The following is a 27933-nucleotide window of genomic DNA, read 5'->3' as shown; positions in this document are numbered from 1 at the left end:
GAAGTCAAGGTTGGATTCCCAGTCAGGACATGTGCCCAGGTTGTGGGCCCTATTCCCAGTAAAGGGTGTGCAGGAGGCAGCCAATCAATGATTCTCTCTCATCATTGATGTTTCTCTCCCTCTCCCTTCCGCTCTAAAATCAATAAAAATATTTTTTAAAGAATTCTTCAGATTTGGAGGGAATGAAAGAGCATAGCAAAAGGAGGCATAATCCTATATAATAATCCTATATAATAAAAGGGTAATATGCAAAATGACCCTAACCGTGAACAACAGGTTGCTATGATGTATACTGACCACCAGGGGGCAGATGCTCCACACAGGAGCTGCCCCTGGTGGTCAGTGTGCTCCCACAGGGGGAGCTCCACTCAGCCAGAAGCAGGGCTGATGGCTGCAAGTAGAGTAGTTCCAGCCTCTCCCACCTCCGCGGCAGCACTAAGTATGTCTGACAGCGGCTTAGGCCTACTCCCCGCAGCTGCCAGAGGGCTGTCTGACTGCCAGCTTAGGCCCAATCCCCCGGGGAGCGGGCCTAAGCCTGCAGGTGGACATCCCCAAGGGTTCCAGACTGTGAGAGGGCGCAGTTTGGGCTGAAGGACACCCCCCCACCCCACCCCTGAGTGCACGAATTTTCATGCACCGTGTCTCTAGTTGAATTATAAAGCTGGGAGGGATCTTAAGGATTCACTCAATTCATAGATGAGCAAACTGAGGCCAGAAGAAGTGAAGTGAATAGGGCAGTAAATGGCAGTCTGGACTGACTTGAAGCCACCCCAGTGTTAGGCCAGTGACTTTTCTACCGTTACTCCTCCTCCTAACCTTGCTTCTCCATCTGCTAAGGGCCAATAGTGGAAGGAATTATGTTGTTTCTCATAACCACCCTTGTGACAGTCATTTTTAAAACTCATTTTACATATGTAAAACTATGCACAGGAAGGAGCCAGGAAGTAAAACCGAGTTAGGAAATGAAAGAGGCCACTACATCATATTTCGCAAAGCCAGTAACATGTTTAGATAGAGAACTTTGTTAAAAACATTCGGGCTTTTCCTGTCATCTTGAACCTGTCACCTTTCTCAGACATTATTTTCCCACTGATTTGCAAAAGGGTAAAGGATGTCTTAAATTTGAGAGTTGGCATCTAGGATTCTGCAATATTATATTTACAGAAAAAAATTTCGATGAATGTCGTGTTTTCCAACGATCACACATTAAAAAAAAAAAAAAAAAAAAAAAAAAAAGGAGCGTTCCCATTCTAATAAATTATAGTAGCAGCGGCCTTAGCTTGCTGTGAAGACTACACCTCCCATCGTACATTGCGCTCTCATGAGTCCTACGCCCTCTATAACTGGGACAGAACGCAAGCGCGCAATGCACCTCAGGAATTGTAGTTTCCTGGTGGCCCAACCGTTTCAACGGCCCGGGAAGCAACTACCGGAAGTGCCGGCCCTGAGAGGTGGAGTCCGGGCGGCGGCGGCCGTTGCCTGGAGCCCGCGCTGCCGCCTGAGACCGATAATATGGCCGGGAGGAGGAGGAGAAGGCGGCGGTGGACCGAGCTGCTCTCTTTCAGTACCAGTTGAACCGTTTGCTTCCTGACAAGGCCCGTGGTGAGGGAACGAAAGGTGACCGGGCCGTGGGCGATCGGGTGTGCACGTGCTGAGGGGGCTTGACTCCGAGAATCCCTGCGGCGGGGCCACCGGCGAGGCGGCATTGGCGCCTCAGGAGCTGAGGGCGGGCTCTGTACGGAACCGAGCGCCAGCGCCGGGCTCCCGGGCCTCGAGCCCCTGGAAAGGCGCGGGTGTGGGGAGGCGGAGCTCGGGCGCCGGCGGCATGGGGCGCGCAGGTGATGCTCGGATGCTGGCGCTGCCTCGCGGGCCCTCGGGATGGAGCCGCATCGCAGGGAGAAGGGCGTGGGGCGCTGGGGTGAGAGCAGAGGGTCCGGGTTCATAAACTCCGGCTCGAGCCGGAGAACCACCTCCTATGGACAAAAATGGGCCTTTTTTCTTCTCCCTGCGGTGCTGGCGAGGGCGGAGTCCCCGGGGTGTGCACTAGCCACGTCTGAACGCGGTTACCACGACCAGGCGCCCTAGGACCCTCGGGGGCAGGAGGATAATAAAGCAAAGTGTCCTGATTGCCCCTGGTGCTGCCACTCTTTGCTTCTATCTGGTTTCGATCCCAGCTCCCTATCCCGAATTGAGGCAAATGGCAGGTGCTAGAGATCGATTTAATGGGGGAAGGGTCTGGAAACAGCCAGAGGCGGAAGCCGTTGTCCCGCTCTCCACGTTTTTAAGTTACCTGTGAGTCTTAGTAGGAGCCAGGCACTGTCACTGCCCTCCAGTTCATAGTGCAGCGATAAACATCATCATCCTCAGGTCGTCATCTGCATAATAAAAGCAGCCCCCACGTACTGATGCTTCCTGCACGTCCCGCGGGAGACTAGCCCTACCAGTTACCCTCGCAGCATCCCTTGGAGACCGGTGGGGTTATCCCTGTTTCACAGAGGATTCTGAGGCCTGGCGATGGTGAGTGAATTGCCAGGCGCTCCAGCTAGTATGAGCCTACGAAACCTTCCCCGTCATTGCCGCCATAAGAAGTGTATGTCGCCCTAACCCAGTGGTTCTCAACCTTCCTAAGGCCGCGACCCTTCAATACAGTTCCTCATGTTGTGGTGACCCCCAACCATAAAATTATTTTCGTTGCTACTTCCTAACTATAATGTTGCTGCTGTTAAGAATCGTAATGTAAATATCTGATATGCAGGATGTATTTTCATTGTTCGCGACCCACAGGTTGGGTCTAACCGGATTGGCTCAGTGGATAGAGCGTCGGCCTGCGGACTGAAGGGTCCCAGGTTCCATTCCGGTCAAGGGCATGTACCTTTGGTTGCGGGCACATCCCTAATGGGGGGTGTGCAGGAGGCAGCTGATCAATGCTTCTCTCTCCATGTTTCTAACTCTCTGTCCCTCTCCCTTCCTCTCTGTAAAAAAATCAATAAAAATATATATTTAAAAAAAAGAAGAAGAAGTGTATGTCTTGGGAAGGTTGGCGGGCAAACAACCAGCTAGAATCTGAAAGCAAAGCCAGATCTGACGTTTCTGGCAGAGCACTGGTGCGGAGCAGCTAGCCTGGCCATGGGCCTGCAGTGTGAAAAGAGGCTTATTTGGAGAAAGGTCCTGGTATAAATGCAGAAGACAGGCATGTCTGAACTTGAGGCAGCTGGCAGACCACTAGCTCCAGTGGGCCAGTAATGCCTGATGGCCAAGTGTGAGGCCGAAGATGTGTGGCTGGAGTCACCAAGCTTGTAGTCAAGGCTCCCTTAAAGTAAAACCCCTCTGACAGAGATCATTGTGTTGTGAGAGAGGAGTGCCCTCTTGCTTAATCACATAGGATACGGATGCTCACTTTTTGAATGGGTTGCCTTTGCAATTTAGAGGTTCCAGGTTCTTCGAAAATACGGTCATCTGTGAAACTGCCATTCTCCAAAGTCCATTCTGCCTTACTAGCTTTTTTCTGGTTTGCATTATTGTTTGAGCTTATTACCCTAATATTTATTTATTCAATACTTTTTTATCAAGTGCTACTGTGTTGCCTGCACTGTTCTGTGTCATGGGGATTCAGCCGTGAGCAAGACTCGGAGAGCACCTGTGCTTATGGAGCTTACGATTTGGTGGAGGAAGACAGACAAAAGCCAAGGAAATAAACAAGATAATTTCAGATAGTGGTAAGTGCTATGAAAATTGGAAAGCAGCAGTGTAATGTGGCAGTGACGGACACAGGGCTAATTTAAAGGGACAGCCTTTCAAAGGTGGAGACCTACAAGCTGAGACTGAAGGATAAGAAGGATCCAGTCAGGCTCTTCTGGGATCATTTGGTGATTTCCATAATCGTATTAGCACTTGTATTGGGATATTTTATGCATTATCATATGCCATAAGTTACACTGTTTATAATAATAAATTACTGTACATCTGCAATATGTATGACATGCATGTACTGTTTAAGGGATATGGATTTAATTTTCTGAAACAGTGAGGCATATCTATATGACGTTGTTGAAAGAAAAATAAAACTATTGCCATAAAACCATTTTATTTCCTTAAATTTCCCAGACCTTTAAAATGGAATTTCATGCTTTGCGTGTGTATTCATTCATAGGAAATATGTTACATTGATTATATAAGTAATCTATTTATGTTCCCTGTATTGCTGGATGCATTACATACTTTAAAGTATTTTAGTAGAAATGGGGTTATTTGAATTTCTCTTACATCTTAGCTTCTGCATATTTGGTTGTTAAGATATCATAATATGGGTTGAAATTTAGACTAAAAATTGAGGTATTATTATGGTTATCATGCAGTAAGGTGTTGGTTTTGTTTTTTACTTTTGCTTGTTTTATGAATATAAATTTGAAAAATAACCTCATTCAACTCAAGAGAACCATTTCTCTGAAATTAAACTCTCACTTTGCATAGGTTGAATATAGAAACAAGTAGAATTGATGGGATCGTAGGAAGAAGTTATTAAGACTACCAGTTGGTCAAAAGTAGCAACATATCTTATTTTATATCATCTAATCCTAATTTTGAATATGCCTTTTCTTCATTTCTGATTGTGCTATATTTTGTCCCTGACACTTTAGTGTACTGAATTTTTAAGTACCTTGAGACTTAGGACAGTATCATATTTTATCTTATTTCATCTTTGTATATCCTACATCATGAATTGAATTTCCTTACCCTCTTTCTTTTTTTGTTAATTAATTAATTGCTTTAAAATGAACACCTAAAGGAACATTATTGTATTAGTTTTTCTATTTTCATAATTCATTCCCTTGTTGGTTATGAGCCTCATGATGTCTCTTTTTTCATTTGTCCTTGTTTATTTAAAGGAAACAATGTTGGACATAATGCTATGGGAACAGGCAATCAAATATTTAACGCTTGCTTGATGAATGAATATGGTGGTTAATCCTTCCTGGTTACCTTGTATTTTCATGGCCACCATAACAATTTCCAGAAATTGTGAAGTTACTGGGCTGATTATTTTAAGTAGTTTGGCAATGGTTCCAATTTTCAATAATAAAATAGAATTATTACGAGAGTCATTAGGTTTTCTGTTTTCTACTGCTGACTGACTTGGCTAGTAATGATGGAGTCATAATATATTTTTAAAATATGCAAGTTATAGACTTTGAACTCCATGATAGAAAAAGAATTTTTAAAAGAGGTAACTTTTTAAATTTAAATAGCCATTCTGTCTTTCTGGGTACCTTTGTATACTTTAGTTTTTCTTGTGCTGTGTAGCTAAGTCCTGCTAAAGAAAATATATTCTATTTTATAATCTAAAGTTAGTAAAGTGATAGAGAACTTTGTGTCCTTCAAGTAGGTTTCACTGCTAAGTTCTTAATACTTCTCTAAACTAATCACATTTAAAGATTGATTTGCATGCAAATGTTCAGAAATATTTACTACATAATGTAAGCCTTAACTGGGTAGGATCTTGAGCCACTTACCTATACTTAAGAATTCGCTCCTGAACAGTGAAAAATTTTTTGGTAAGGCCAGTTCTAGGAATTGTGAATTCTAGGAATATTTTAGTGGTCCAAAAAATTTGCCAAATAATTAAGATCTATTTTTCTCAGCACATTAAAAATGACATTTTTCTCTTTTTGCAGTGTGGTTGTGGGAAGATGGAGGAATATGAGAAGTTCTGTGAGAAAAGTCTTGCCAGAATCCAAAAGGCATCACTATCCACAGAGAGCTTTCTACCTGTTCAGTCTGAAAGCATTTCACTTATTCGCTTCCATGGAGTGGCTGTGCTTTCTCCACTGGTAAACATTCTTTGATTTTAAATAACCTTTTTTCTATAGTGAACCACTAAGGCACTTCACAGGAAAAATAAAAGAAAGGTTTATAAACATCAAAAAGATGCCTAATTTATTTATAACTAAAGAAATACAAATGAATTAGCTTTTTTTTGCCTATTGGATTGGCAAAGATCTGATTAGGACCTAATGTTCCTTAGGTTGTGGTGAAAGAGCACTTTTGCTGAGAGAATCAGTTGATTTTATTTTTTGGTGAGCAATTTGGTAGTGTTTATCAGAATTTTAAAGTGTACATAACCTTTGACTCAGCAATTCCATTTTGGGAATATTGTATAATTATGTTCTCATCTAAGTGTCCAAAGAAATATTCATAAGGTTATGGTAGCATTCTTTATTTTTTAAATTTTTTAAAAATATATTTTATTGAATTTTTACAGAGAGGAAGGGAGAGGGATAGAGAGTTAGAAACATCGATGAGAGAGAAACATCGATCAGCCACCTCCTGCACACCTCCCACTGGGGATGTGCCCACAACCAAGGTACATGCCCTTGACCGGAATCGAACCTGGGACCTTTCAGTCCACAGGCCGACGCTCTATTCACCGAGCCAAACCAGTCAGGGCTATGGTAGTGTTCTTTAAAATAGCAAAAGACTGATGAACAACCTGTCCATCAGTAGTGGACTAGTTTAACTTTGATTCATCTTATAAAATCTCATACATGCCATTAAAATGAGTACAGTAGACCTAAATGTGTGGACATGGAAGGATCTCCATGAGCTACTGTAAATCACTGCACACAGCCTGCTCTTGGAGACGGTGTGGAATAGTGGTTTAAAGTCCACCTGTGGTGCCTTCTGGCCTGGGTTCAAATCATTGCTCTGCCACTTACCTGCTTTGTGAACTTGCAGGTCCATTTTCTTTACTTGTTAAATTAGGATAAAAATAATGCCTGCCTCATAGGGCTGTTTTGAGGATTAAATGAACTAATACATTTAAAATGCTCAGAACAGTATTTAGATCATAGGAAGAACTTAATATATGTTAACTATTTGGAGTTTTAAATAAGGCTATTGTATTCTTTCTCTGGAAAGGGGTAAGGAAATATAAGATGAGAGGAAAGACACATTTTTCATCATAAACCCTTTAAATGTATGTGATTTTATGTCAAAATTAATATGATTGAAAGAGTTCAATTTTTTTTGTGTGCATAACTAGTTAAAAGATCAGTATTTTCTGCCAACTTTTTGTAATGAAATTTTCAAACATACAAAAAAGTTGAAAGGGTAATACAACGACTACCCATATATCACTAGTTAGATTCAACCGTTTTTTAACATTTTGCCATCTTTGCTTTATCGTGTGTATAATCTTATATATGTATGTGTGTGTTTATATTTACCTACTCTTTTTGTCTTATTGCTGAACCATTTGAAAATTGCAGATATATAACACTTCTCCCTAAATACAGAGTGGGGCAAAAGTAGGTTTACAGTTGTTTGTATGGAAAATAATGTAATAATTAATAAATAACAAAAGGAATAAACTCTGTTTCACGTACTCATAATTGTAAACCTACTTTTGTCCCAACTGTTATTTTGGTATATATATTCTAAGAATAAGGATATTCTCGTATATAAAATCCCAATACCATTATCATACCTTAAGACAATAATAATTTTTTTTTTAAATTTTTTTTTTATTTATTTATTTATTTTTTATATATATATTTTATTGATTTTTTACAGAGAGGAAGGGAGAGAGATAGAGAGTTAGAAACATCGATGAGAGAGAAACATCAATCAGCTGCCTCCTGCACATCTCCCACTGGGGATGTGCCCGCAACCCAGGTACATGCCCCCGACCGGAATCGAACCTGGGACCCTTCAGTCCGCAGGCCGACGCTCTATCCACTGAGCCAAACCGGTTTCGGCAAGACAATAATAATTTTAAAAGCATCTAATATTCTTTTCGTATTCAGATTTCCCAATTTGTGCTCAAAATGTCTTATATAACTTTTTAAAATCTGAATCCAGTCAAAATTCACAAATAACATTTGCTTGTTACAATTTTTAATCTCTTTTGATCTGGAATAGTTCCCCCACCTCTTAAAAAAAAATTAATAGTGAATTTTTAAAGAGACCAGAGCAGTTATCTTGTAGAATACCTTACATTATGGATTTGTCTAGTTGTTTCCTTCATGGTGATGTTTAACTTGCCCTCTAGTCACAATAGTTCCTATAAACTGGAAATTTAGTCTAAAAGTTTGATTAGAGTAGGTTAAACGTTTTGGGTAAGAATTGTTTGGAGATGATGCCATGTATTTCATAGTAAATTAAATCAGAAGTTACAAAATATCTAGTTCCTGTAGTTTGATGTTCAGTTTGAATACTTGTTTTTATAGTGGTGCCTATCAGATTATTCTTGAAAGGTATCTTCTTTCCCCTTTTTTATTAGCAAGTAAATGGAATGATTTTATTAGCAAGGGTGGAATGATTCTTTGATACCATGCAAATAGGAAAAATTTTATAACATTTTTATCAGCTACTTGATGACATATTGCTTGATCAGTTTAATATGGACCAAAATGTCTACACCTTAACAGCTTAGGATCTATGACTCCATCAGTTACTTATTTATAAGTAAAATCTGATATTTATGGACATTAATCCATGTTTTTGTTTTTAATCCATGTTTTTATGTTATACTAGAGGCCCTATGCACGATAATTCGTGCAAGAGTAGGCTTTCCTTTCCCCCACTGCCGGCACCAGCTTCCCTCCTTCGGCCGCCACTGGCAGGCACCTAGGACCGGAGCTGGCTTCCCTCCGGCCCCAGCTTCATCAGGAAGGACATCCAGAATGACACCAGGAAGACATCCAGTCTAATTAGCATATTTCCCTTTTGTTAATATAGATTTGATGGATGAATATTGCAACTTTGGAAAAATTTTTATAACATATTTTTCATTTGCATAAGTCTAAAATAAGTCTTAACTCCTTAACACAGTGACTAAATTTCCCAGAACTTAATAATTAAGATTTAAACCCACTGTAAAAAGATATAATGCATAGAAGCCTTCAGTTTTTTAGGTACATTATATTTTTAGTGGAGGTTACAATGAAGTAGAACCAAATCTGTGTACTGATTTTGTAGGCAAATAAAATATCATCTATTTCTTTATCATTAACCCTTTGGATATTTTCTTGAGGTAGAAAAGAGTTAAAATGTACTTTTTTTAGAATATTAGAATCTAACTGACCCATTGAAGTAAGGTATTGCCAAGTGAAAAGATCAGCAGTGGCCAAAAGGGCTGATTTTATAACTCATTTTAGAGTATTTGAGAAGGTGTGTTTTTTCCTTTTAACTTTTTTTTTTAGTTGAGAATAATTTACATACAGTAAAATGCCCAAATCTTAGGTATTGAAGTTCCATGGATTTTAATATATGGTGTACACTTGTATAACTCACACCCACACAGAACATTTTCATTACCACTGATCCCTGTCAATTACCCTGAACCATTTCAGATTTCTTTCTCTATAGTTTTAATCACTCTGATTCAAAACTTACTGGTTTTATGCTATTTGTATATTTATGAGAAATCCTTATTTATTATGTTTTGTAGCTTAATATTGAGAAAAGAAAGGAAATGCAACAAGAAAAGCAAAAAGCACTTGATGTAGAAGCAAGAAAGCAGGTTAATAGGAAGAAAGCTTTACTGACACGTGTCCAGGAGATTCTTGAAAATGTTCAGGTGTGTAATTTAAACTCTATTCAGTTATAATTAAGAAATCATGAGCTAAGAATTGAAGATAATTTTTCATATATATGTTTGTATTTAATAGTTAATTACCAATATACTTTACTGTTCTGTTTGAGAAGTTTCATAATTTGTGATATTCCATTTCAATTATTCCAAAGAAAATTCACTTGCTTGTTAGTGATGACCAGTACTTGAGTCAGAGGGTACAAATACAATGGAGTCATACATTGGATATAATTGCTTCTTGTATGTGTCCTATGACTCTAAAAACATGGAATTCTCAGTGACAAAATGATAGAATTGTCCATTGTACTTTACCTCTGAATTAATCAAACTATTGACTCAATTATCTTATTCTCATTCTTCGTTAAAATAAATAACTGCCCCCAATTTTGGGGGTAAAAATTCTGCTCTTAGATACACAAATGCAATTTAGATTAGATAAATAGAATTAATTGCCTAGATGCATCTTAGGTCCATATTAAAACCATTCGAACAACTGATCCATACTTTTTGTAATTATTTTTATTTAGTTTAATATAAATTTGTTTAAACAATTTGTTTTAAGGTCTGGATCATTTTATACTAAAAGAAAATAAATGAATTTGATTAAACAAATAATTTCTGCCATATATAGCACTGTTTTGCTAGTTACATTTTTTTCCCCCATATTCCTAAGGATTTGTGGTTTGTGTAATTTATACTAGATGAATGTACAATGAGTTTTAGAATATTTCCCATTAACAGCTAGCTACTTTCATTTCTCTGTGGTTAGTAGATTTTAATTTGCAGATTATAATTACTTCATATATTAAGTTTAAAATATATAATGTGTAGCACAATAAGGTTGGGTTTTTGAATTTGATATTTTTTATTATTGAAATAAAAATGGTCTCTCATTCTTGGTCCATTGAGGGAATATATCATATATATTACTAAAGAGATTATTGTTGAGTCTGAAAACTTTCTATGTTTAATAGAGCATGTACAATGTTGAACTGTAATGAATTATGCAGGTAGAGACATTTTATATATTAAAAATAGATTTCTACGATCTGTCTCATCTTTAAAACTTATGATTCTATCATAAATTTTTTGTTATTTAAATCATGTAACCAAAGGCTCATGTTAGGTGTATACGAAAACATTAAACCTATGAATATGTCCATAGACTTCATGAATATGTAGTTCTTTTGTTTTATTTTGGTCCTGAGTATACCTTGTTGTACTGTTTATTGCATAGTACGTACCTGGAAACCATTATACTATTATGTCTTGGGATTTGTACAGTCAAACAGGAGTGCCATATGGCCTAGGGAACGACACATGCAAAACAACCTGAAAATCCTTCAGTAATCATGATTCTGGAGTCTATATTCACATAGTATGATAATGATTTCTGCCAGTTTAATATATGCTTGTATAATCTTTAGAAACCATCCTAGTTCACTTTTAATTTTTTTGCAAAGTTGAATTATTTAAATACAAAATGGAATTTAATTTTTTTCTGTTGGATCTCTTGTGTACATAATTGCTCTCATCTTAATTTATCAATTTTTTTTTACTTATTTTGTTTCTTCTAAAACTCAATAACAGGTTTCTGTTTTAAATGATCATCAGTTAATCAAATTGAAATTTTCTTTAATAAATTGGGTTTGAAGTTGAATTTTTTCTTATTTTTAAGTAATTTAAGCTACATGGCTGAGCTATCTCTTACTACAAATTTATCTCATTACATAGATGGATTTTAGTTAAAATTTGGAGTAAGTATGTGGGAGACAGGTGTCTTATTACTGAATTGTTTTTTCTTAGTCACTATCCAGGATAAGTTAGTCTTTGTTAAGGAGGGAATCATTTGTGTAATAAATTTAACGACTTGCTACTTGTCTTATATATTGCTATCCTTAAATGATAGCTCTTATAGGTGGAATAGTTGGTAACATTAATAACATATAACCCGAAGAAAGTTAAGGAAAATGCTTCTATTCCAAGATTAAATTGCACATGGATATATGAATATCTGTGTGTGTGTGTGTTTACACATGCACATATGTTCATAAATTTACCAGAATAGATAATTTTTTAAAAATCTTAATAAATAGGCAGGAATGACCACTAGATGTTATTTATAGTAATTTGAGCTCCATGTGGTATAGGATACCATAGAAAAAGGTAATCTTAGTCTTTATTTGTGTTTTCAAATATTAGAACTCTGAATTTTAAATTTTAGTTTTATTTAGAAAACAATAAAATCAAAGGTGTTGTTTGCAATGAGGAATTATTACTTTTTAAATTCATTTTTCAGGTTAGAAAAGCACCTAATGCCAGTGATTTTGATCAGTGGGAGGATGAAACAGTTTACTCTAATTCAGAAGTCAGAAACTTGAATGTTCCTGCTACCTTTCCAAATACCTTGCCAAGCTCTACTGAACACTCTACTTTAGCAAAGTTTGAAAAGATAACTGGAATTTTGCCATTGAATAATGAGGACCAATTTAAATCTGATGGAATAGACTTAGCTAGGGATTCCGAAAAAATTAATTTTCTGAAGCAAGGTGGTAGTTCAAATATTGGTCGTACAGAAAATGAAGCTTCTCTGAAGACCTCAGCAACCCCACAAGAGACTCTTATTTCTGGTGGTCTCCTCCCAAAAAATGAAGAACAGGATCCATCACTTTTGGAAGAAGTTACTCCGGATCCCTACTTAATGAGTCTCCAGAACCTGATGAAAAGGTCAAAGGAACATATAGAGAGAGAACAATCTAGACGCAGTCTGAGAAATAGTGCAAAGGGAAGTGTTAATGAGAGTCATTCAGACAAAGAAAATGATGCCGTTAAAGTGACTGACTGTGTAAAGGAGAAGACCCAGTTTATGGGCAAACACTGTAGTTCAGTGATTCCTGATAAACCAAGCCTTAATAAATCAAATGTTCTTCTCCAAGGTGCTTCCGCTCAAGCAAGCAGCATGAACACAGCAGTTTCGGGTAATTTTTCTAAAGCAGACATAGCTGTGGGAACTGGCCACCCCACTGTTTCAGATCCTGATTCTGATTTTAAAGTCATTCCCACTTTTGTTACTGAAAATAATGTTATCAAAAGTCTTACTAGTTCATATGCCAAATTACCTAGCCCAGAGCCAAGCCTGAGTCCTAAAATGCATCGAAGGCGTTCTAGGCCATCATCAGCATATAATATACTTATAAATAATCCAGTAAATGCCTGTGAATTAAGTCCTAAAGGAAAAGAACAGACAGTAGACTTAGTTGTTCAAGATACTGATGAAAAAACAAGCGTACCTGAAACGGTGCCAAAGTTACCAACTGATTTAACAGGAGTTTGTTCAAGCAAGGTTTATGTCAGCAAAAATACATCTGAAGCTATACAAGAAATGGTTCTAAGTAATTCAAATCAGGTATGTCAATCTTCAGGAAATCAATTAGAAAATAAAGTTATTCATGGACTTGCTATTGTGGAAGGTCAATTACCATCTGATGGAAGAGTTCCACACAAAATGGACAGTACAAGTACTGCAATGCCAAGTTTGCATGAACCATATACCACTGGTCCATGTATAGCAAGTCAGAACTTTGGAACAATGAGTGGACTCAAGTCAGCCAGTGTGTTAGAGAAAAGCTGCAGCTTACAAATGGAACTGAATAAGTCTTATGATGTAAAAAACCCATCTCCTTTACTGATGCAAAACCAGAATGCCAGACAGCAGATGGACACCCCTACAGTGTCCTGTGGAAATGGACAATTTTTGGATAACAGTTTTGAGAAAGTTAAACGGAGACTTGATTTAGATATGGATAGTTTGCAAAAAGAAAACTACCCATATGTCATAACAGCTGAACAGGAAAGGCAACATTTGCCAGAAAAAATATGCCCTACAGGATCTGTCTACATCAACAAGAATAAAATGTTAGAAAGTATTTCTAGAGGTAAGAAACTTGGAAATGTTTGATACCTGCCAAGCAGATGACACCTTTATTGAATACGTTCAATTGACATTTTGCAAAATAATCATCTTTATCTGTTCATTAGGGTACTTGATTTCATTTATCTTACCAGAGTGCATATTAGCTACAGTTATTGCCATTTGGCTTTTCTTACAGAATTTTAAATTTTAATTTATGAATCTTTCACAATCCACTTGGTATTATAGAGAATATTGTTAATGACTGGAGGAAAAAGTTCTTGTATGAAATCAGTTTTAATCCAGTGTATTGTTGTGATGTCTTCCTTTTGGGCTGTGGTTTCTATTATTTTCACCTGTTTGTCCTTTCATTTGTGATGAGATCTCCTGTAGTTGGCCCTTTAGTAAATACTTTAACATCAAATTATTAGAGAAAAATATCACAAATAAGGCTCTGTGAGTAGTATTTCAAGAATAGTATCTTTAGGCCTAGCTGGTTTGGCTCAGTGGATAGAGCGTTGCCTGTGTACTGAAGGGTTCAATTCCAGTCAAGGGCATATGCCCGGGTTGCGGGCTTGATCCCCAGTAGGGGGGCGTGCAGGAGGCAGTCGATCAATGATTCTCATCATTAATGTTTCTATCTCTCTCCCTCTCCTTTCCTCTCTGAAATCAGTAAAAATACTTGAGCCCTAGCCAATTTGGCTCAGTGGATAGGATGTTGGCCCTAGGACAGAAGCATACCGGGTTCGAATTCCAGTAAAGGATTGTACCTCAGTTGCAGGCTCAGTCCCGGGCCCTGGTCACACATGTGTGGGAGGCAACCAATCAATGTGTCTCTCTCACACTGATGTTTCTCTCTCTCTGTCTCTCGCCCTCCCTTCCACTTTCTAAAAAAAAAACAATGGAAAAATATCCTCAAGTGAGGATTAACCCCCCACACACACACAAAAAAAAGAATAGTATCTTTATTGATAGAAATTATTTCAAATTTCTGTTGCATCTGATATTATATTAACAATTTGCTAAAATATGTCTTCTCCATTACTTCTTACTTTGTTGTCATGGTTCATAATTCTTCATTGCTGAGAATGGGATACATAAGTGAAGTAAATTAAGTTCTTAGACATAAACATTTCAGCTTTAATGTGATATATGTCTTCCTGAAAAAAACCTCACATTCTGTAAAATAGTATGCTAAAAATAATAGGATTTTTAGGAAAAATGGGGTTAGGGCTGACCACTTAAAACCTGTGCAACTTGATAAGAATGCTGATAAAAACAACAGTGGATAACCTGGGAAGCTAACCTGATTCTCCATGTAAACGACATACCATGGCTAGAAGCTATCTCAGGGAATCCCAAAACCAACAAGTGGCAATTCTGACAGTGGAGGCAGCCAGGTTGCTATCAAAGTGGGCAAGGGAGGCAGTGCCCCTCTCTAGTGAGGGAGCTCCTTGTCTTGAAGCACTGGGCGGAACCCCCCACATTATTATTTTATTGTCATCAATAACTTTTTTTTAAAGGCTTTATCAAAATACAACCTTTCATGGAGTACTCTGAGAAGGGAGAGGCAGAAAGGAGAAGGGGCATGGAAAAAAGCTTACTTTTCTGCTGCACTGTCACATGCTCAGCAGCACCTTTTTTCACATTCAGTTAAATGATATATTTGAAGCTGAAAGTGCTGACACAGGATAGGCATTTGCCTTTGCATCTCCAGAACAAATCTTGATAGCAGTGGGCACAAAGCAATCCTTAATAAAGTTGACAATCAGCTTAACTCGGGACATTTTTAATAATGCACAGTTAAAAAAATATATTCTTACAAATTGTTCTGCAATCCAAATATACAATAGCTTGGAAAACAAGCCAATGTAAAAGGACAGATTACAGCCACTAGAACAATACAGGTTTTATATGGCTCTGATTTTACAGTTTCCTACTGCATCATCAAGGTTAGAAATTTGTTCCTCCAGCTGGCTTCATTGCTTGGGATTTCAAGAAATGCCTTTTCTTCCTGGTTTCATTTCACCTTCCAGATCCATCCAATATTCTCTAGTATCAATTAGGAGCCTGTGAAGGTGGTGAGATGAGGGCCTTTATTTGATAGCATGAAATAAGAGTCCCAAAAGAGAATGTGGTTCAAAGGAGGGGCCTGGCTATATCTTGATTATATTATGTCAGATCCAGGAATAATCTCTTGTCAGAAACATACTTTAAGTTGATATAAAACATCAGATGTTAGATTTGTAAATTTGTAAATTTTCTAAATCTGAGGGGACATGTTTCTTTTCAGACGATGAGGAAATATTAAAAAGCAAGATGTTAGCATTTGAAGAAATGCGGAAAAGACTAGAAGAACAGCACGCCCAGCAGTTATCACTACTCATAGCTGAGCAGGAGAGGGAACAGGAAAGATTGCAAAAGGTGAGGTATTAAAATGTACGGATATAGGGCTGGTAAGTGGAATTTAGCCAGCAATATCTAAGAATTTTAGTCGTGGATAGGATACTTGCAATTTTCCTCCAGAATATGTTAACCTAAAGGGGTCATTGGTTTTGATACCTGGATAATATTTTTATTGCCAGAATGTGAGGTTTACTGTTTAGATTGTTATCTATATATATAAAAGCCTAAGCGACTGAACGACCAAACGACCAGTCACTATGATGCGCACTGACCACCAGGGGGCAGATGCTCAACACAGGAGCTGTCCCCTGGTGGTCAGTGCACTCCCACAGCCAACCTCCCACGGTCCCTCCCCACAGCTGGACAGCCCTGATTGGCCCAGGTGGCCCCGATTGTGCATGAATTCGTGCCTCTGGCCTAAAAATAATGTAGAATTTATCAATAGGATACTTTATTGAATCCTTGATTCAAAACTTAATATTTGTAAAGTTATTTTATAAGTAGATGCTAAAATAAGCATTCTGCAAGAGTATATTTTAAGAGGAGGACACTTGTTTTAAGATTATTATTGTTAATATATCATATTTTTAAATCAAATTGTCAATTTTATTAGAGGGAGGAACACTTGAAATAGATAACAATTTGCTGATAATTATACATACTTTTAGCTAATCCTAAAATGATACTGTTTTGGGATACAATTTAACAAAAATATCTAGCATGTTTTAATGAACTCTTATTCTATAGGAAATAGAAGAACAGGAAAAAATGTTCAAAGAGAAGAAAGTGATTACAGCGGAAGCCTCTGAATTGGATATTAACAATACAGTGGACTTAGAATGGAGAAAAATAAGTGACTCCAGTTTGCTAGAAACAATGCTCTCTCAAATGGACTCACTCCATACTTCAAATTCCAATAGTTCTGGTAAATATTTTAAAATCCTTTCCATTTGAAAAAATTATCCTGTAGTAAGATATTTTATTTGTCATACTTTAAATTGTAGCTTTTTTTTTTTTTCAAGTAATTCCATGCCCAACCCACTGCTGTTTACCAGCTGCTTATTAACTAGTGAAAAAGTAAACAATAGCAGCAGATCGAAGACGGTGAGCAGGTGTTCATGAGAAAAGCCACTTTAGCAAGGAAAATATCCAGAAATTTGATGCAGAGTCCAATCTTTGTTCACTCATGCAGCAGGTGATATACTTCAAGTGAAAACACCGTTTGCTGTCTCCAGAGTAATCTTGAATTACATCTAATTCCTATCCCAGTAAGAGTTTATCTTCACATCTTCAATTATCCTGAGATGCTGTTTGTGTTGAAAAGATCCATCTGGTACATAGCCTAACGTCCATAAATACTTGAAGTAGATCAGTTTCAGAGGCAGTTGTCATTGTTTTTTGTTGGTAGTGTTCGTAATGAGTGTTGTGTTTATTTAGATGTTTTGCATATTCTGATTATCTCACATCAAGTATAATACTAAATGTATATTTCTCTAGGCTTCACAAATTCTGCCCTACAACATAGCTTTGGTTCTGTAAATGAAGCACCATTCTACCTCTGGGGATCATCAACTAGTGGCTTGACCAAACCCTCCGTAACAAGGCCTTCTTTAAGAGCCACAACTAAATGGTCTCAGGTGGGCAAACTTAATGATACATGTATATCCATTTATCTACTATCTATTTATCTTTCTATAACTTTTTTTTATATATATTTTTATTGATTTCAGAGAGAAAGGGAGAGAGAGAGAGAGATAGAAACATCAATGATGAGAAAGAATCATTGATCGGCTGCCTCCTGCATGCTCCCTGCTGGGGATTGAGCCCACAACCCGGGCATGTGCCCTTGACTGGAATCAAACCCGGGACCCTTCAATCTGCAGGCCAACACTATCCAATGAGCCAAACCAGCTAGGGCTCTTTCAATATTTTTTTAATATTTTCTATATTATCTTAGGTTATACAAATGAGCATGGGTATTTTTGTCACACATCCAATAGTTTAGCTTTTATTAGAGTTGAAACTACATAGAGCATATATTTATAGAAAAATTTAGTTCATTGTAATAGATAAACAATCTTGAGTATAATGCTCAAGTTATTAAAACATGTGTCTCTCTTATTTCTTCTAGGCTTTCAGTCCAGAAGTACAAGCAAAATTTAATAGAATAACTGCTGTGGCAAAAGGATTTCTTACTCGTAGGCTTATGGAGACAGATAAATTGAAGCAACTTCGACAAACTGTAAAAGTAAGAAGATCTTTATAAATTATTTGTATTTCACTTCTGTATCAGTTTCTGTCAGTCTTGTTACAGCTGAATTGGCAAATTAGTTCAGAATTTAGGCAGATCAAACTATTTTTAGTTATTGTAATATAGGCAATTTTAGAAATCTGATTATTAATTTTCTGATAATTTTTTAAAATATGTAAAGAGATCAACCTAAGGACTTGTATGCATGCATATAAGCATAACCAATGGACATAAGACACTGGGGGATAGGGGAGGCTAGGGGACTGTCAAGGGTGGGGGGAAAAGGACACATATGTAATACCCTTTGTAATACTTTAAGCAATAAAATAAAATTTAAAAAAATATGTAAAGAAAGTAGTTTATGTATTTTCATCTCACTTTAAAGTGAGTGCTGTTTTGATTCTGATAATAGATTTGTGTTCTTAGTAATTTTGGATTGACTGAGAAAAAGAACAAAAGAAAACTCTAGTGATTGTGAACCTTCCAAGAAAAATGGTTTTTGAAGGAGCATTTTTTTCGTTCAGGACACTATGGAATTCATAAGAAGTTTTCAGTCAGAAGCACCATTAAAGAGAGGAGTTGTTTCAGCACAAGATGCTTCTCTTCAGGAAAGAGTGCTGGCTCAGGTAAGTGTACGGGTCCTAAAGGCTTTGGGAAAGGAAATGTTTTATTTCTCTCCCTTCACTTAACCACAGGAAATATATTTTAATTAAAACTTTAATCTTTTTCTCTAAATAAAGTGTATATAATATTATGAACCCTGACCTCATTTTTTAAAATGGGTACAATATTTTCTTCTTTTAAAACTAGTTGCGGGCTGCCCTGTATGGTATTCATGATATATTCTTTGTAATGGATGCAGCTGAAAGAATGTCTATTCTACATCATGACCGAGAAGCTCGCAAAGAGAAAATGCTCAGGCAAATGGTACGTTATCTGATTTTGTAATGAATAAGTGAAAAAGAAAAACTGTTGCTTCTACAGTCACAAAATACTTCTGACACCAGCCGTGTGGGTTTTCCCCCCACACCAACCAGTTCTTTGATACCCTGAGTGTCATTCAATTAAGTTCTGATAGTATCTACCTGGAGTTAACAGATACTGCAAGTTAAGGAGGCAGTTAAGACTGTCCCCACGTCTGACACCAATCACAATTCCCAGGTTGTCACTTAAATTTCTGTCTGATGCTTATAAATTGGGGTTCCCATTAACCCCCTCCTTCAGGTCAGTAATTTTATAGAATGCTCACAGAACTCAGGTAAACACTTAACATACACTTATTGGTTTATTATATAACTAGAGGCCCAGTGCGTGTCATAGCGACTGGTCGTTCTGCCATTTGGTCAATTTGCATATTAGGGTTTTATTATATAGGATAAAGGATATAATAAGTTGTATAGATGACTAGCCAGATGAAGAGATGCATAGGGTGAGGTCCAGAAGGATCCTGAGAGCAGGAGCTTCTGTTCCCATAGAGTTGGGACCATCTTTCTAGCACATGTATGTGTTTACTAGCCTGGAAGCTCTCTGAACTTTAGGATTTTTGTGGAGGCTTCATCATGATCAATTATTAACTCAATCTCTAGTTCCTCTCCTGTTTTCAGAGAATAGGAGATGAGGCTAAAAAAGTTCCAAACTTCTAATCATACTTGGTCTTTCTGATGACTAGGAGTCCACCCAGAGTTTCCTCATTAGAACACAAGATGCTCCTATCACCAGAAAATTCCAATGGGTTTAGGAGATCTGTGTCAGGATCCAAAGTCAAAGACCAAATATTAAAACAAAAGATGCTTCTCCCATTCATATCAGTCAGATTAAAAGGGTTTTAGAAGTTTAGCTCTGTTAGGAACTTGGATCAAAGACCAAATATTAGCAGGAACCAGGGGCAGAATCATATATATATGCTCTTTTGGGTTTGGAATACTTGATACTAAATGTCATTCTCTATTGACTTCAGCACCCTGCCTATAATTCTTAAGCACAGGTAATTCTGGGATTACCAGCAACACTTAAGTGTATAGACTGATTAAAAGAAATCTGTGAAAGAATTGCATATTGTTTTGTGATTAGATTTTGGAGTTTGAAGCTTTGAATGTTGCTTGGACGCCTAATAAACTATCATCTACTCCTGATGAAATTTCCTTGAAACTATCATGTGGCTTTTTCCTTTTTTGGAAATCAGAGTTAGAAAACAGGCTCCAAGTTCATTTGAAATATATCAGAGTGTTGGAGTTCTGTGGTTTGAAACAATGATCTTAGTGGGGTTGGCAAAAGAAAAGCAACTTTTATATTATCTCATTGGTAAAAATTAAATGTTTTTAATTGGACTGTTTCAATCATAAAGACTAAGTTAAAGTTCAAAATACTGGTAAGATATGCCTGTCCATGCAATTAAGATCATCCTATACTGTAATTTAGTGGTATTACTGGGTACTGTTAGAGCTTTGTTACTTTTGTATTTTAAAGGATAAAATGAAAAGTTCGCGAGTGTCTCTTTCCGCTGCAACACAGAAGTCTCTTGATAGGAAGAAGTATATGAAGTAAGTTTTTTTCCTGTCATGTCACGCTAATTTAATTATTATCATACCCATTCATTTTAGTCATCTGTTGGTCTAAAGAACAAAAAATAAAAATATTTAAAAAGAAATAAAGAACAGTTCACTTTTCTGCAGCTGAACTGATAGAAATCCCTTTTTTATATAAGAGTTTTATAAAATCCAGTGGTAAAATCTGATTTCATCTTTAGATAAATATATTTATTAACTACTAAATTTATCAGAGTTCAACTTGTGTAACTGATAGTCAATCAGATCTTAAACATAGTTTATCCTTATATGCAGTGTCACTTTTATATATTTTAAATATGTTCATTTTCTAATATCCTAAAGACTTAATGGGAAAAAAAAACTTATGCAAGGAATATCCTAATGATTATCTTATTAAAACTCTTTTTTCTTGAAAGCAGTCTTTCATATGCTTAATTAGAGGTCTTTCGTGGTACACTCTTTTAAGATGATTCGTTTCTGCCACCATGTATCACATTTGTAAACATGTCTTTTCCCCCTTTCTGAACTCATTGTTTGTGTGTCCTTATTTGTATATTGTGTTAGAGCTGCTGAAATGGGAATGCCAAATAAGAAATTCCTGGTTAAACAAAACCCTTCTGAAGCAAGGTGAGAAAAATCACTTAGCCTCAATGAGAGGCTATATTTTTTATTTTTTTAAAAAAGAAAATGTTATAAATCCTGAGCTTGCTTTTTATTCGCTTTGTTCCATTTGTTCTCAGTAGAACACTCTCTGCTGAGTTGGAGGATCTCAGGGTCAGAATTCGTTTTAACACCTGATCATGTACCTGGTCACATGTCAGACCAGATATTCCTGGAGCTTTCTATGAGACATGTTGTCTCTGGTAAAAATTTGAGTCCTTATGTCCATGGGGGGAGAAGGGAGGGGGGGGTCTTTGATATTTATTTAAAAACCTTCAAGCCCTAACCAGTTTGGCTCATTGGATAGAGCATCGGCCTGTGGACTGAAAGGTCCCAGGTTCGATTCTGGTCAAGGGCATGTACCTTGGTTGCGGGCACATCCTCAGTGGGGAGTGTGCAGGAGGCAGCTGATCAATGTGTCTCTCTCATCAATGTTTCTAGCTCTCTATCCTTCTCCCTTCCTCTCTGTAAAAAATCAATAAAATATATAAAAACCTTCGAAAGCTAACTTAATATTTCTGATTTGTTTTCTACTCTTGTAAGAGTGAAGTTTCTTCTCTCAGATATTTGAAAGGAAAAATTGGCTTTTGTAAAGTATATAAATAAATTACCTAAAAGCATCAGGATTAATACTTATGTTGGACATTTCTTTCCTGACAAAAACCTAATGTTTGAGTTCTTGGTGAGCAAAATATAAGTACCATATTAATTTGCTTTAATCAGTTTGCTTTGCTTTGTAGTATTATAGTGGCCATATCATTGCATAGATGACTTCTACCACCCTGTTATCATTTTATCTAAAGAAAATGGGGAAAAATGGAATTTATCCTGTTAAATTAAATTTTTTTTTTATTTTGTTAACAGAGTTCTTCAGCCAAACCAAGGACAGAATGCTCCTGTTCATAGGCTACTTAGTAGACAAGGGTAAGAATGCAGCACATAAGGGTATCAACAATATTCAAATCAAGACTGGCTTTGAGAGGGAAAATAATTTAGTGCTCTTTGTATAAAGGATAGCTGTTTTTCAAATGTGATATTTTTTATAGAATTAGAAAGAACTTTTAAAGTTTTGTGTTCAAAGATAACCCTTTGTTGTACTATTGTATATTATATTTTAATTATCATCTTATGTTGGCATGCTTTTACTTTTCATTTCATACCATTTTGCTCATTAAATATTGTAAACATCCATATAGCAATTTCAGCATCACCAAAGTGTTCTTCAACAAAGTATGTCACAGTCTCCTGCTGAGGCAAAGTGTAGCTTCCCTAATGAGCATGCATGAGACTTAAATTATTTTCAAGCTTATTTGTGTTAAGAACAGTTGATGCAGTATGGTTGCTTTCTTTGAATGTTGAACATCTAGACCTTAATGCAAGTGACTTATTAATTCTTTTATATTCAATTAGAACCCCTAAGACATCAGTGAAGGGGGTTGTGCAAAATAGACAGAAGTCTTCACAGAGCAGAGTGCCTAACAGAGCGCCTGTTTCAGGTGTGTAGCAATGAGTTTGCAAAGCCCATTTGAAAGAAACAAGTGCACAAGCTGCCCTGTAATGCAGGCCTCACGCATGGGATCGGTTGTCCTTGCCACCATAATTCTGGCATATTCACAGTCATGCCTAAAAAGTGATCATCTGTGTTAGTAGTTCGTGGCAGTCAGGAGGAGATCTTAGTAAAACTGTTTCCAACATTGATTTCTATAATAATTCCATAGAAACACTGTTGTTTTTAATCTGAAAATTTTGTAAAATTATACATGCTTAATTCAGAAACCTTTTTATAAATGAGTGAAATATAACAGTGATCTCATGCCTAAGTCTATGCATGTTCAGTTTTGGGGAAGTGTAGCTATTACCCAGGAATACTTTATCTGTACAGAAGGGAAAGAAATTCTCCCTCTGACCACAAGATCACATGTGAATATGCCAGTTGGGAGGGGGTAAGTTCTTTAGTGCTCAATAAGAAGCTTGCGTTAAATCTATGTTCATTATTAGAGGATTCTTTAAGGGCTAAACTAAATAATGTATTTTAAAATTCTGTGTATGGTGGCAAGAGACAAATTCAGTGTTGAGCTAATGCAAAACGCTTAAGCTAATGTTTTAATATTTTTTTATTTATCTTTGTTAACACACTTTGATAAGCTCACAAAAAATTACATGATCCATTAAAAATACTTTCTAAAATGCTTTTTTTAATTATACTACTTTTTAAGCATCTAAAAGAAACCAAAATTAATCAGGCAATGATGATTAAATTTATAATAAATTATAATCTCATTAATATACATTTAGCATATTTTAGAGCTTTTATTACTAAGTGATTTTCTCCAAAGTAGGAGAAAACAAGCAACATAAGAATTTTTTTTCATATTATCACCACTTGCTTATAGAAGTTCAAAGAAGGAATCAGATATTGATCATAACTTGGAAATGATTGCTGACCTTTGCATGTAGAAAGTGAATTTCATTCATAATGTTGCATGTATAGACGATAATTTAAATGTCATCTTTTGAAAGTCACTGTGAGTGACAGTTGGTCAGTTCTTTTATGCAGTTGAAGATCCTGCTCATTCCAGAGGGAGTCAGAATGAGCTGTTTGAAAAATAACCTTTTGAAAGAACTCAGACCAAACACCAGATCTCTTGCTTGTGAAGTTATATAGAATTTTCAACTTTTGAAAATTCAACTTTTGAAAAGTACATTTTCAATTTTCCCCATGATATATATATATATATATATATATATATATATATATATATATACACACACATGGTGATAAAGCCTAGCTAGTTGGCAAATCATTGAGGAATTAATACTATTTTGCCTCAAATTATCTATTTGCCACAGTGACTACTCTCCATGTTCTTTCTCATGCATTTCATCTCCACTTTTTGTCACTTGTGAACTTGTAAGCAAAATAGCAACTACTGTTTTTATTCAGGAATGTTCAGCAATGTCACTGCAGTTAATAATATACAATGTATTTCAGTATTGAAAATTATTGTGATTTAATTGCATCGTAACATAATATAAATGAACTCAACCCTTGAATTAGCATGTCTAATTAATATATACCTAAACAAGTATAGAAATCCTTTCCTAAGATTTACTTAGACATGAGTGCATCTATAATAATAAAAACGTAATATGCTAATTAGACCAGACAACCTTCTGGACGAAGCCGGGCCTGTGAGGGCCCAGGCAAGCCACCATGGCTGCAAGGGCCAAGCCCCTTGCACAAATTTCATGCATCGGGCCTCTAGTATTTAAATGATTTAAAAAGACTAGAGAATCTTACCCTTTTACATAAAATGAAAATTTGGGATATGTAAAATTCTCAACACAGGGATTCATAGTTGTTCTTGAAAAGATTACTCTTTCCTGTTTAGATTTTTAATGGTCTGGATTATGTTTCAAACAAATTTGAAATTATGCTCTGATTTAAGCTACATGGAGAACAAACCATTTAGTAAGCAATTTTAGGAAATTCATTTTTATGATGACAGAATATCATAATCTTAGAATGAAGTAGAATTCTAAGGTGTTAAAATTTACTGCAAAGCACTTAAAGTTGTTTATAGGTTTTACAAACTAAATTGCAATGTCTGATCTTGTATGCTTTAAAGCATATTTGTTCACTTTATGTTTTGTGTTTAACTCAAGGGTTGATAGTGAAATTCAGAAACCACTAATTAAGGCAGAGTAGGAGGCAGCAATGAAAAATGGGTAAGGAATGCAACAAAGCAGGTTGAATTGGGGTCTCGGAATCTCTGCTTCTAGCTCTGTTACTTAGGCAGGTGACTTACTCTCCTGTGTCTCAGTTTTATTGCAGAGGTAGCAGTTTCTACCTCAGGATTTTATGTAAGGATTAAATATGATAATGTATATTGCTTAACTTAGTGCTTGGCAAGAGCATTAAATAGTATCATTACAGAAAAACTAACATTGAGAAATAATATTAGTTTTGCTCTATTTTTAGGAGTATATGCAGGAAAAATCCAAAGAAAGCGGCCAAATGTTGCGACAATTTAAGAAGACAACATTCATTAGGATAAAAAGGGGGGAGGGTTTCATCCATATTATTGTCCATGCCCAAGACTTTCATTTCACCCTGGACTGTTTACACAGACAAAGTGACGTCAAAGGGCTGAATAATTACGTGGGTAATATGGTCAGTCTGGCTAATTCCTTCCCACACCCCCATTTTCCTTTTAACATTAGGTTTGGGTGAAGACAAATTAGTATTTAGTTAATTGACTCATCTCTATGCTTAACCTGTACAAACAGGTTTGTTTTATGTACCCACATGTCTGTTGAGAACTTTTTGTAAACTTAAAAGGATATTTGGGTTTATATTTATAAAATACTGAAAAGGTGTGATAAAATATAGGTTCTGAAATAGAAATTTCATTCATCTCTGCATACTGATTGCTGAATTTGATGTATTAGATGCTGTTCTATTCAAGAGGAAATTATTGCAGAAAAATGTTTCTCCCAATTTTGTAAAAACTGATTAATCTCTCAGCCTTCATGTTCTTGGTCTTACAGGGTAACCATGTAGAGTCAAACATTTGCCTGCTGAGTGTAGGTCCGCCTAACATTTACCACGGAAGTATCTGGGGATCACCCTTTTGGTCATAAGCACACATTTCTCTCAACAGCTAGTTGTCTTACAGAAATGGTTAGGTTTGATGTTTGTTGTCCCAGTACTCTTAGAAACATTTCTGCTGAATTATAAAATCTTTCTGTAGAGGGTGACAACTTTGGTGAAGGCAGTACAGTCTTCCTAAACGTAGTGGCATGCATTAATGTTACATTCATCTCTGTAACATAGAATGTTGCATGCAGTTTTGTTTTGCATTTAGTCTGTATATTTTTTTTCTTCAGAGTCTGCTTTTTCTAGCATGCTTGATTTAGGAGAGAACAAAGGGCTATATAACATAATAAGAAGGTCAGATTTTCAAATGGGATAGTAATATTATCTAGTTGAAATTCTGCATTATTTAAGAAGCACTGCCTTTTAAAGTTTTTCATCACTAACATATTCATTTAAAATATAAACCAAAAAATGTTACTAAGGGACTATGATTTTATGAAAGAGAATGCCACTGTTGATTTATGATAGCATTTCCAAAAAGGGATTTGTGCTTCTCACATAAAATTGGGACTGTGTACATTTAACCTGTCTGAATTTTTAAAAGATACTGGTGTTTGAAAATGTAGCCTATATATATTCCTAATATTCTTTAAAGAATGGAGATAAAGATTGTTTTCTTTGATTTTCTGTTCTATTTAAAATTTAACTTTTACAGCCAACCATGGACAGAAAGTAAAAACCTACTCTATCCGGGTGTAAACTTTATTGAGATGTATCATTTGTTGAATGAGTAAACCAGGAAGTTAAAAGACAGGTAAAATGTCTGAGTTTCCAATTTTTTTATTTGTAGGCAAGAATATCAAATTATCTTAATATGATAAATTATGCTTTATCGTTCTGAAACCTCAGGAGACAGATTGCTCATATCATTGTGGATCTTTCCAATAAAAAAGATACTAAAAGTTTTATGTCCACTAATCCAAATTAGCTAAAACAAATAGTATGTTTTGGAGAAAGTTAAAACTAGTTTTAGATTAAGGATGAGAAACTTGAGTGTGTTTTTTTTTTAAGATAGAGCATGTGTGTTTTATACCTTGTTTAAATGTTCACAGCTTTTCTCATAAAAGTGCCAGACATTGTTTTTGTGCTTTTAATGGATTTTTATTTATACGCATTATTTTTTTAATATTTACTTTGAAGTGGAATGTTCATTAATGTGAATTGTATTTATTTTTATACTTTAATTTTCATTAGTTTTGCTTCTAGGAAAAAGACAAAATAAACTTTTCTTAAAGGAAATCTAGTTTGATCTTTTTTATTTACTAGGGAAAAGGACTATTAAGGGATAGATGTTAAAAAGTATCGGGTCAAAACGTTAATACTGTAATATGGTCTTTTTTTACAATTAAAAGTCCCATGAGAAGTATATCCCACTATTTAATATTAACCTATACCAGTGCTTATTCCAGTATTTAATGTTGCATGACTCAGACTTCACAGAAGACAAAAAGTTCACTAGAGGTGGAAATGTCTTAGCTTACTAAGTTAGAAGCCTGCTAAGGAGCGAATGGGAGCAAATACTGAGGTTGAAGCTCACATAAAAGCTGCTAATTTGTGCAGCTTTGAGTCCAGCTCTTGTTCCTGCCTGTCGTATAATGTGAGTCCAGTAAAGTGCTGCTCATTTTCACCTCTTACTGAGATATACTGCATTGGATAATCTGCAAGGCAGTGTGAGAAGAGCCCTCACTTTTCCCACGGCCAACCTTGAACTCTTGTTCATTTCATATATTGGGAATAATGGATATGACAGAAAACTTATTCACACTGAGCGGAAAGAAAGGGCCCATTCTGGAGGCGAAGGTCTTTGTTTTCTGTCAGGTGTCACTGTTCCATGAGCAACCACAGGCAATCTCTACCCCCTCCCCATGAAAAGTAATAGTTACAAAAAGAAAAGCAAATGGAGTTGGA

General features: G+C 36.2%; 1 protein-coding gene across 1 annotated transcript; it reads left to right on the top strand.

Annotated features, from left to right (window-relative positions):
• The first annotated feature begins 1375 nt into the window (after positions 1-1375).
• Positions 1376-27261, top strand: CCP110 (centriolar coiled-coil protein 110). The gene is made up of 16 exons (XM_081089149.1): positions 1376-1602; positions 3571-3716; positions 5673-5828; positions 9449-9577; positions 11892-13527; positions 15796-15926; positions 16656-16833; positions 17406-17545; positions 18040-18156; positions 18684-18785; positions 18970-19086; positions 20626-20699; positions 21270-21332; positions 22230-22289; positions 22776-22861; positions 25348-27261. Exons 3-16 carry the CDS (start codon positions 5688-5690, stop codon positions 25398-25400), a joined length of 3027 nt encoding a protein of 1008 aa, XP_080945275.1. The 5' UTR covers positions 1376-1602; positions 3571-3716; positions 5673-5687; the 3' UTR covers positions 25401-27261.
• The last annotated feature ends 672 nt before the right edge of the window (positions 27262-27933 follow it).

This window comes from Myotis nattereri (genome assembly GCF_964212035.1).
Source record: "Myotis nattereri genome assembly, chromosome: 4".
Classification (NCBI taxonomy): Eukaryota; Metazoa; Chordata; class Mammalia; order Chiroptera; family Vespertilionidae; genus Myotis; species Myotis nattereri.
Note: the sequence above shows the minus strand (reverse complement) of the source record. Positions and strands in the feature narration are given on the sequence as shown.

Coding starts and splice junctions, on each gene's coding strand:
- CCP110 (XM_081089149.1), top strand. CDS start 5,688: ATGGAGGAATATGAGAAGTTCTGTGAGAAAAGTCTTGCCAGAATCCAA. Junction 16,834..17,405: donor TTCAAATTCCAATAGTTCTG/GTAAATATTTTA, acceptor ATATTTCTCTAG/GCTTCACAAATTCTGCCCTA. Junction 19,087..20,625: donor AGAAAATGCTCAGGCAAATG/GTACGTTATCTG, acceptor TGTATTTTAAAG/GATAAAATGAAAAGTTCGCG.